This window comes from Misgurnus anguillicaudatus, chromosome 6, assembly GCF_027580225.2.
Source record: "Misgurnus anguillicaudatus chromosome 6, ASM2758022v2, whole genome shotgun sequence".
Taxonomy (NCBI): domain Eukaryota; kingdom Metazoa; phylum Chordata; class Actinopteri; order Cypriniformes; family Cobitidae; genus Misgurnus; species Misgurnus anguillicaudatus.
This window is the reverse complement of record NC_073342.2, coordinates 28,783,366-28,795,072: the sequence shown is the minus strand read 5'-3', so window position 1 is coordinate 28,795,072 and position 11,707 is coordinate 28,783,366. Positions and strand designations below refer to the sequence as shown.

Genomic DNA, 11,707 nt, shown 5'->3' with positions numbered 1-11,707 from the left:
AGGGCTCCTGTAGAAAAGTGGTGACACAAAATGGTGGCTTCCATGTAAGGGGACCCGCAGTGTATGTAGATAAAAACGTTTTATGCTAAGGTAATTTAAAACATAATTGTTTATTATTTGAGGTCTTTATACACCCCCGATAATATAGTTATGTATATTATATTGCATTTCTGTCAAGAGATTCTTCTAAAAGTTACACACTGCACCTTTAATTGGTGTGGGTAGGTAGCTCACAATGTTTTGAGACGTCATCTCTTTCTCATCACTCATCATTGCTCCCTAATGCCCATGTACTGCTGTCTAGCAGATGTCCTACATCATCCGAAACGACAACAACCGAAGAACAGCTGTAATAATGGATCCAACATTCCCACACAGCCGGAGAGGAAGTTACAGTAAACCTGGACTTTGGCAAACTAATTTATACTGTATGGTGACGTAGACTGACACCTTGTTTAGATTGTCAGAAATTGGAGAAAACGTGGGTGAGAAAAGTTCACGTCCGTTCTGTAGGATCCCTTGGGAGATTCCTACACATGCAACAGAGATCAGACTCTTGTTACCTTCTGTAAAAACTGAATGACCCCATGAGATACAAATGCCAACCCCCATCCTGGGATCTGTCCGTCTCATCCACATATACACTGACAACAAGCACCGCTCCTAATAAGGTACGCCGAGCCAGTTCTGCTGTAAATATCCCTCAGGCCTGAGACGGAGAGAGAGAGAGAGAGAGGAAGGGAGGGCGGAGAGGAAAAAGTCTGGGGAAAAGAGAAGCGGATGGATTGCGGCCTTATAAGGGTAAAGCCGCTCTTTTCCCAGGGTCTGGAACCCCAAACCTCGGCACGCTGCCAAGAGAATCGCAACAGGGTTTAGTGCTATCTAGTGGCTGAGTTGTGTAAAGACTGGATTTGATTTGTAGGAATTGAAGGCCTAGTATAACATTAAGACAATACAAAGAAATTTTGGGAATTTTATATTACATTTACATTTTCTTTATCCAAAGCAACTTGCAGCGCATCACAACACTGTAAAACCTAACAGTTAACTTAACTCAAACCATTTAAGTAAACCAGTTGCGTTATACCATTTAAGTTTTAAAATGCATAAATTTAAGTACTGTGAACTTGAGTCATGTGCAATATGCACTTATATTTAAGTAGTGTGAACTTAAATTTAAGTGAATAACTGCAAACGACTCAATTTGTTTGTGTTCACAGTACTCAAATGTATGTGTTTTAAAACTAATGCAACCTGTTTACTTAATTGGTTTGAGTTGAGTTAACTTTTAGGTTTTATACAGTGAGGCTATACATGTTAATCACTATGCATGATCGCTGGGTTCGAACCCACATACTTTTGCGATGCTAATGCAATGCTATACCACTGAGCTTCAAAAATATAAAAAAATGATAGACTCTATGTATCTTTAAAAACACAAGCACTGTCTGTAGGATTTACATCATGGGTCTTCAACAGGGGGTCCGGGGACCCTTGGGGGTCTGTGTTTGTATTACTGGGGGTCCTCCAAATAATGTTTAAATGCAATTTTTTGGCATTAATGGGTTAATAATAAAATTAAAAGTTAAAATAAAGAGCATAACGTTACCATGATAAAATGTAGCATGCCAAATATTATTTTTTAACATAACCTCATAAGTTGTCGTCTCTCTATCCATTAAGGGGTCCTTGGCCTGAAAAAGGTTGAAGAGCTCTGGTTTAAATGTATGGTATTGTGAGATCTTAAACCACTTTAGTTGATGTGTTAAGCTGATTTTGCAAGCCAGTTAAGCCTTATCTCTCATGTAGGCTGCTCTATGTAGATCTGTTGCTTTTCTTTTTAAGCAGTATTTTCTTTTCACACAATAAGGTTCACTATCTAGACTGAAAAAAAAATTGATTAAATTAGAGTTGTTTGGTACCAAAAATTTGAATTGGCATTGTAAACGAGGTAAACACTGTGACTGAGGAGGACAATAATGAATTCATGATATGAGCTCTTTAGGAGCAAATCCGTGCAGATCGGTTTGTAAAGAGATATTTGTTGGTATTGCATCTGTAGTTAACATAATACCAGAGTAAATTAGTTGGAATTTGTTTCCAAACAATTTGTATAAACAAATGGGTGACCTTGCATTTTTGTTGAAATGTAATTATTTAATTGAAAAAATACCAGTTAGGCTCGCTAATTTCCATAAACAAGCTCTAGCGGCATGGACTCAGCTTGGGGAACAGTGGACAAATTTAATAAAATAAAATAAGTTTCTTTTAAAATAATAGGATATAACCAGTTGAACAGGTTTAAATTAAATATCAATTACTCAAGTTGTTTTTGTCAAGGTGAAAGGAAACCATTTTCCATTGCATACATACAAAGATGTTTTGGGTTGAATCAAAACAATTTATTATGAAAAACTTTAATATTGTTTTACAGCTAACTGCATTGGACATATTAATATACTTTAATGATTAAACGCTTGATAAAGAAAGCATATCTTATTCAAATGTTGATTTAACTGGGGAATTTTTATATTCATGAAATGAAATGGTCTGACTCCAAACCAAATTTCCTTCATTTTAAAAATGAGCTTAAGAATTATTGTATTATGCTTACGAATTATAAAATAAAATAATACAATTAAAAATATTAAAAAAGATCAAACTTATAAGATTACAAGCAAATATGAAAATTGAAATGAAACCCTTTTCTCCTTTTAATTTTTTTATTAATTTACTATTAAATTAACGTTGGCTTGATAATTGTGCAATAATTGCATACTTTGTTTTAATTGGAATGTTTCCTATTGTACTATTGTATTATGGCAAATAAAAACCAATACCAGAAAAATGTTAATTAAATGTAAAGTAAATTGGATTAATTTTGCATTTTAAAATTAATTTATCATGAAATATCCTCTTAAACAAAATTATACGTAAGCCTCTTATAAACAGAAGCATTTATTTAGGTATTTATTATAAAGCGGTGTTTAACTATTTAACATGTATGAATTACTTAACATGTTTTTCCTTTTGTCTGTAACATTTCTAAAGCTTCAGTGAAAAACGTGGTGAAGTAGGCTACTCATCGTAGGCTACTCGACAATAATGACCATTTCTTAATCCGAAGGCTGCAGCCTCCGGAGGTCTCATTTGCAGGCTGCATACGTCACCAAGACTGCTTCATTTCAGAATATTAACACTTATAAAGTTGACTAATATTCTAAATTAATCGTAAATTGTTGTAATATGCTTATGACTTGCGAATGTAATGCTAAAAAAACGTAAATAAACCAGACTTGAAGACTTATGCAGCCTGCATATGCGACCTCCGGAGGATGCAGCCTTCGGATTGAGAAAAGGCCAATGTGTTCAGCGCGGAAAAAAGTAACAGGTAAACGTGCCACGTGACCACACTCTCTACGTGGTTTTCGGCAGCGGTCTTGAAAATTATTTACAACTAAATAGCACTTTGAGATTTGTAACAGCCATCACAATAAATACATATCATATATGATTAAAATATAATACTTATTTTTTTTTGGACTTTTCGCGTATCTGAAACAACGTCCGGTTCGCTAAGTCCCGCCCATTTTAAGTTGTTTGTTTTCTGCCCAGCGGCAACATTTGATTAGTTCACAACACATGAGGAGTATTTGATACAACAGTAAGTATTGCCACTTTTATCGTGACCTAAAACAGCTTTTTCTTAAATGTGTAGCTTTTAAAGTGAGTGAAAGTTTGAGATCTACTTTCTGTCTGCATTGGTAAAGCTGGTAATGGTTTACTTTGTTTTAGTTAATAATAGACAACGTTACAAAGTTCTGTTATACGCAGTTTTCATAAGATCTGCTGGAAGAGTAAACGCAGTAAATCTCTCAAAAACAATTGTCTACATTACCACAAAAAAAGGTTTTTAATATTATTGTGCATATTTTGCAAAATAATATTTAAGGAATATTTTAGGTTTTTAATCAATGTGACATTAATAAAGCTAATCTATATATTTAAATTATAATTAATTTTATAGACATCTATTTATTTGCATTTGATAACTTCTAACTTATTAAGAAAAAGATTTGTGAAAAGGTTGTTGGTTTTATATGTTTAAAAACTTTAATATGATTTAGGGCTGTCAAAAGATTAATCGCGATTAATCGCATCCAAAATAAAAGTTTGTGTTTACATAACATATGTGTGTGTACTGTGTGTAAATATTATGTATATATAAATACACACACATTCATGTATATATATATATATTTTTTTTTTAATTGTCTTTAAGTACTGTTTATACATTTACATAATTTATATTATATAATAATATAAATATTTTATATTTAAATATAAAAAAAATTTCTTAAATATATACATGATTGGGTGTGTTTTTAGATATAAATAATAATAATACACAGTACACACACATATGTTATGTAAACACAAACTTTTATTTTGGATGCGATTAATCGCGATTAATCTTTTGACAGCCCTAAATAATTTTTTTAAATTATCATTATTGTAAAATATTTTGAAAAAGATGTTTTAAGTAGGCTATTTTTATTTTCTTTAATTGGAAATCTTAAATATCACAATGTAGTTTTCATTATTTACAATTTGACCGTATAATGTCATAAAAGGTCAAATGATGTGTTATTTTAAGAGGCTACTGACCCTGACACACGATCATGAGTGACCGCAGGGTTCTTCATCATGACTTCCTGTTTCATAGCTTCATCATCGCATGACAACAAAACGACTTCTTGTATGTTGTATACACTGTACATTCGTTTAGTCTAAAGTGTCTCATGTTTACACATGCTTTAGTATGCTTTAATTTTTGCAGATATCATCAAAAATGACCTCTGACCCCGTTGACCCATACATCTTCAGCTCTGAGACGCTGCCCTCTGACCCCCGCTTCATGCCACCACTCACTAATGGACTACTGGGATGGAGAGTATTTGATAAAATTATGCATATGTGCGGGGTTTATAATGGAGAGGGCGGGGCCTGTCACCGTGCCGACATTCCATGTCCACTGGCTGTACAAATAAAGCCGGAGGAAGCGGGACGTCATACGTACAAGTTAGACATGCGTGCAGGTTAGACCTAAAGTCTTTCCTATAAACAAGCATTAAACTCATGACATATTCACTCTGTAATGTATCTCTTTCTTTAAACCAGGTGTATTCTCTCACACTGTAGTCACTCCTCGTGTTGAAGCTTCTCAGGTTTTGTACGCTCACAGGCAGCATTCAAACCTCCTAATCATGGAGGTTCACCTTCAGCGTCTGGAGACCACTGCTGAACCAATCAAAGTTCACTTAGACAGTTCTTTCAACCCTCAGAGTGATGACATCACTTTTCAAAAAGCACCTGACTACAAGGGAGGGAGGTACATTTTACTTCCTGCTAATGTTTTTTTGATATCACTGTTGTAGGCCATCCTCCTAACCCTAAACATAAGCGAAAAGGCTTTTACGCATGCAATGCTTTTTCAGGCATATTTTTGGACAGACCATCTCTTCAGAGGTTCCTGGAGCAATCCGTCCGTTTGTGCACCTGATCTGGACGCCCATCACAACTTCTGTAACACTCCTGCCCGACCAAAGCCACTCCAGCTGGGTTTTCCTGGTTGCTGTTGCCGGAAACAGCGAGAGTGCCCAGTCATATTACGATACCGGTTTGGAGCTCATTGCTTCCGGTGACTTAAGCCCCTCCCATCTGAGGAGTTGGGCGGAGCTGTGGACAGGAAGCAGCATAGAGGTGGTGGGACCAGAAGCCCTGAACCGCGCTCTGATTGGCTGCATGTTTTATCTTCTCAGTGCATTTCCATCTTTTAATGAAGCACCCAGGCCGTTTGGGGGAGTCAGTCCTGGGGGTTTGTCAAATGGGGGCAAAGATGAAGATTACCTTGGACATGTGTTTTGGGACCAGGTGTGTCACAAAGGGCATCAGGGTCATCATTCTGTATATAAATAAATAAATATATATATATATATATATATATATGACCCTATGGCTTTCCAATAGGACATGTGGATGTACCCTGGTATCATGCTGTTTTATCCTAAACTGGCCAAGGATGTATTGGAATACCGTGTTGGGACAGTAGAGGGTGCTCGTGCTAACGCCAAACAGATGGGGTACAAGGTACAGTCGGTGGTTGGTCGTTCTTGCAGGCAGCCTTCTATAGGCTGACAGTATGCACTAATGACTTATATTTAGTGCTGGGCAAAGATTAATCGCGATTAATCGCATACAAAATACAAGTGATTTTTTGCATAATATATGTGCGTGTACTGTGTCTAATTATTATGTATATTTAACCACACACACATTTATATATTCATTTCAGAATTGTTTTATTTATATATCATTTTTTAAAATTTACATTTAATATAGATTATATAAAAATATAAATAAATATATACAAACATGTAAATGTTTCTTAAATACATACATGAATGTGTGTGTATATATTTATACATAATAATTAGACACAGCACACACTCATATATTATACCAATAATCACTTTTATTTTGTATGCGATTAATCGCGATTAATCTTTGCCCAGCACTATTTTATGAGTGCTACTACACATTTTTGGTCGAAGTTAAACACTTCTCTTTCCTCAGGGGTTGAAGTTTCCATGGGAGGGTGCAGTAACGGGCCGTGACGTTTGTCCAGATGACCTCATAGTACAGCAAGAAATCCACATCAATGGAGACGTGGTTCTGGCTTTCAAGCAATACTTTTATCTCACACAGGTACAGATATTGCAAGCACACAATTGCTCATACCAGCACAGGAACACATCCGAACATCTTTGTTTGTTCTTCATGTAGGACATTGAGATGTTCAAGGAAGGGCGGGGCAGCGAGGTGGTGTGGGGCGTGGCTGACTACTGGGTCTCCAGGGTTACGTGGGACCCTACCAAGCAGGAGTACCATATCAAAGGTACGAAAAGTGACATCAGGCATATCACTTTCGTTTAGCAATTTTTGAAACTTTGTAACTTGTATAGCACTTCTCATTTAATTGCCTCCTATAGAGTCATTTCGTTATTGTTTTCCTCATTATTTTAAGTCGCTTTGGATAAAAGTATCTACTAAATGTTTTATTTTCTATTCTTAGTATATATACAAACTGACATTTTGTTTCTGTATTGTTTGTCCATAAGGAGTGATACCTCCTGATGAGTACTACACTAATGTTGACAACTCGGTGTTCACAAATGCTGTCGCCCAATGCAGGTGCGTGTTTGTGTGGCAAGCATCACTATTACTATTGCTTATAGAAGGTCAACTATTACACTGAGTTAACGTTACTGTGTAAAATGAAAAGGGACATTTCATAAGACTTTTTTAAGACGTCAAATAAACATTTGGTGAGTACGTATGTGAAGTTCTATCTCAAAATATCATATAGATAATTTATTATAAAATGTTAAAATTGCCACTTTATAGGTGTGAGCAAAAATTAATTGACCTATTTTTTCACAGGCTTGCAGGTAATGGTTTCCAAAATTAAGTTCCTGGGTTGTAGAGATGGCAAGCGATTAATCACGAATCTCGTGAGTTTCGTGAGTTTTTGTTTACATCCTATATGTGTGTGTGTGAACTGTGTATAATAATTATGTATGTATAAATATGCACACATGCATGTATAATTTTAAGAAAATATAAAAATACAAATGTATACACATATAAACATTTCTTAAATATATACATGCATGTGTGTGCATTTATCTATACAAAGTTATTATACACTGTTCACACACATATATGATGTGAAAAAACTTTTATTCTGCTATAGATTAATCGCGATTAATCGTTAGCCATCCCTTCGCTTGTTTTTTTTTAGGTTTTAGGCTGCCAATACTCGCCGCACAGCTGTGATCATGTTCGTCGTCTCTTTTCATCTTTAGCTAAACAAAACATTTTATTTTCGACGAGGTATTTGTTTCAAAGATCAGTTTAGCCACTAGCCAGACCGATAAATAGATACAGACTGAAAGGTCACTTTGGTTCAGGGGTGCAACCACGACAACGCGTGTGTGTCCAATGAAACCGTCTCTACATAATTATAAGTTAATGATTTAAATCTCTAATCTTAAGTATAAAAAATTTGGTGGCTAAATCATACTGATAGGTTCTCCTAACCAACCGCTATCTAAAGACCAAAATATGATACAAGAGTAGTGTGCTTTTGACTAATAAACAAGGCAATGCCCTAACAAAACACCATAGCAAATGCATATAAATTGTATATTATTATGATACATTTTCTCTCTCTCTCTTTCTAAAGTCTTCGGTTTGCCGTGGAGTTGGCCAGCATTTTATCACACCCCTCTCCTCCTGAATGGCAGGACATCGCTGATAAAATCAAAATCCCCTTTGACCCGGAACTGAAATATCATCCAGAGTTTGATGGATACACACAAGGTAAGTGATGCTCTCATCAACCCTCAAATCGTAGATTTGTTTTTCTAAATAAGTACCAGTTTTAAATATAACCTATAAGTGTGGTGGCGCTGAATAAAAGTAGATTTTACTGAATTATTTTCTATTTCACAGGAACTAAAGTCAAACAGGCAGACACAGTGTTGCTGGGATATCCTCTTGGCATGTCTATGACCCCAGAAGTCAGACAGAATGATCTGGAAACATATGAAGCTGTCACAGATCCACTTGGACCAGCCATGACCTGGGTACACATAGTAGCCTATACCAATGGTTCTCAAACTTTTTCCACATGAGGCCCCCCTTGTGTACAGTGCGTTCCTTCGCGGCCCCCCAAAGAAAATGTATGACAAAAAACTGTTCTAAAATGTAACATTTTTTCATTAAACAAAACATATTAAGTTATACAAAGTAGTGCTGTTGGTTAGTTGCCTTATTTTTTTTTAGGTTTAATTACACAGAATTCATGATAAATGAATGTATTTTATAAAATGTCATAAAACTGGGCCCCCCCTGGCACCATCTCGCGGCCCCCCTAGGGGCCTCGGCCCCCAGTTTAAGAACCACTGGCCTATAACATTTACTTTCTACAATTTTGGAAGATCAAACGTATAATTGTTTTGCAGAAGTGTTTAAGTGTATATCTGAGTGTGTACAGTTTGTATTTATCATGGATTTTGTGTGTGTTTTGTGTAGGGTATGTTTGCGGTTGGTTGGCTTGAACTTGGTGAGACGCAAAAAGCGCAAGAGCTTCTGGAGAAATGCTTCAAAAATATCCAGAAACCATTTCAGGTACCTCACACTGCACACACTACTTGTTCTTTGCCGTATGCATGCTTTACATAGTATGCAGATTTAACGGTATCTCTCTTTTTGTAGGTATGGAGTGAGACATCCGATGGATCTGGTTGTGTAAACTTTCTCACTGGTATGGGTGGCTTTCTTCAAGTAGTGCTCTTTGGCTATACTGGTTTCAGGTGATTCTCTCATAGGCTGTGTTATAAATTTAATTCTAGCTCACTAATTACTAAATGCACATTGCATTGTCGGATACGGTGTTCAAGCAGTGTGCACTTATTTGGAGGTTGATCACATGTAATCTTTATTTAGTACAGCTAGAGTCATTTCTGAATAGGATTTCAGGTCTTTTTTATCCATTAGAGTGCAAAGAGAGAGCCTTGCCTTCGCTCCATTGCTACCAAAAGAAGTCGATGCACTCAGTGTGAAAGGTGTAAGTTACCTTGGCAACAAGATGGATTGGTTGGTTAAGAGTACAGAAGTGAGTGTGACAGTGAGGAAGCCTGCAGAGGGTTCTGGAAGTAAGGAACCGGATGCTCTTGAAGTTGTACTGAATACAGGAACCACAATCCCATTGAATCCAGGTAATAAACAATAACCTGAGACTCATATGTGGTGGACTTGTTTGACTTGTGCCATTAAACAGCCCCCTAGCAACAACCCAGAACACCTTAGCAACTGTGTAGCATTGACCTGGACATCACTTAAAACATCCTAGCATTTTAAGAGTGATTTTTAACTGGAAAACATCTCTAAAATTTTTGTTGGTTATAACAATACACGGTTCAGGAACCTATGATCAGTAATATTTTCATTGGTCGTCAACAGGACAGTCGGTGACGTTTCTACGGCAACCTGGCCAGATCCGTAAGCAGAATTCCGGATCTTACTGCTGGCCTCTTTGATGATCTTCACCTCAAACCAGCTGAGACTCCTCTGTGTGTTCTTAGTTTGTCTACTTTGTTTTCTTATTAAGTAGGAAAGATATTTTTTTCAAGACTTAAATGAAACATTGTATGATTTATATCTTTATAAATATTTTTGTAATAATGCTCATTCATTTATATCCTACATTTTGTGTACTGTAATAATGCAAAATACATGCATTATAAAAAATAATAAATAATTATTTGATTTTTTTTAAATGCTTTATCAAGACTTAAATGAAACTTTGTTTAATATATACATCTGTACTGATCTGCCCTACAAAGGCAAAAGACCTTAACTCGCTAGAGTGTGAAACTGAGAAAAATGACTTTAAAATTTAGAGTTATAGTGGGTTTCAGTTGTCAGTTAATTTGTTCTTTATTTTTATTTTCTCGAAAAAACATAAAATTGACTCAAGATACTAATGCAAATAATAAAGGGGGTCGTGAATGTCTCAAAAATATCAATAAGTAATTTTTGACCAAAAACGAAGTTACTGCCTTTTGCCTTTGTAGGGCAGTAATGTACTAATTCTTTTAAATTCAAATCCAACATTTTGTGTACTGTATAATGCCAAATACATTTATTATAATCAATCATTAATAATAAATAATTATTTGATTTTTTATGCTTCATAAAGACCTGAATGAAACTTTGTTTAATATATATTTTTATTGTTGTACTAATTCTCTAAAATTCAAATCCTACATTTTGTGTACTATATAATCACAAATACATTTATTATAATACATCATTAATAATAAATAATTATTGTATTTCTTATGTTTCATCAAGACTTGAATGAAACTTTGTTTAATATATATCTTTGTTGTAGAAAGTCTCTAAAATTACAAGAACATTTTGTGTACTGTAATGCCAAATATGTATAATAAACAATTAATAATAATTAATTGATTTTTTTAATGCTTTATAAAGACTTTGTTTAATAATAAATAATTATTTGATTTGTTTTTAGTGCTTTATAAAGACTTGAATGAAACTTTGTTTAATATATATCTTTATTGTTGTACTAAGTCTCTAAAATTCAAATCCTACATTTTGTGTACTGCATAATGCCAAATACATTAATTATAATAAATCATTATTTGATTTTTTTTTAATGCTTTATAAATAATTGAATGAAACTTTGTTTAATCTTTATTGTTATCATGATTCTCTTAAATTCAAATCTTACATTTCGTGTACTGTAATGCTAAATACATATAATAAATAATACTCTAGGAATTTACTGAAAAATAAGTTTATAAAATTGTTAAACTTATTATTATAACTAATAATAACCATTTTCCAATACTATAATGTAGGGAAATTAATAATCCTTAATATTGTCAATTATTATCAAGAATAATTATATTTATCGTAAGTTTTTTTTTTTTATAATTTATTATTTAAAAAGTACATTTTCTCTAGTTTAATCTGACTGCGTCCTCTTTTTTATCGTTGATGAGCGTCATTTCGTGTTACGTCGTTTTCTTTCGGTAATTTCCGCTTTCGTTCG

At 34.6% G+C, this 11,707-nt stretch overlaps 1 protein-coding gene across 1 annotated transcript; it reads left to right on the top strand.

Moving 5' to 3' along the window:
* Window positions 1-3,562: 3,562 nt before the first annotated feature.
* On the top strand, window positions 3,563-10,399 carry LOC141349040 (protein-glucosylgalactosylhydroxylysine glucosidase-like). Its single transcript, XM_073868936.1, has 14 exons — window positions 3,563-3,664; window positions 4,841-5,099; window positions 5,182-5,392; window positions 5,499-5,934; window positions 6,031-6,150; window positions 6,637-6,768; window positions 6,847-6,958; window positions 7,182-7,254; window positions 8,309-8,445; window positions 8,578-8,711; window positions 9,160-9,255; window positions 9,343-9,440; window positions 9,625-9,845; window positions 10,090-10,399. Exons 2-14 carry the CDS (start codon window positions 4,853-4,855, stop codon window positions 10,164-10,166), a joined length of 2,094 nt encoding a protein of 697 aa, XP_073725037.1. The 5' UTR covers window positions 3,563-3,664; window positions 4,841-4,852; the 3' UTR covers window positions 10,167-10,399.
* Window positions 10,400-11,707: the final 1,308 nt, after the last annotated feature.

Coding starts and splice junctions, on each gene's coding strand:
- LOC141349040 (XM_073868936.1), top strand. CDS start 4,853: ATGACCTCTGACCCCGTTGACCCATACATCTTCAGCTCTGAGACGCTG. Junction 5,935..6,030: donor GACATGTGTTTTGGGACCAG/GTGTGTCACAAA, acceptor GCTTTCCAATAG/GACATGTGGATGTACCCTGG. Junction 9,441..9,624: donor TTTGGCTATACTGGTTTCAG/GTGATTCTCTCA, acceptor TTTATCCATTAG/AGTGCAAAGAGAGAGCCTTG.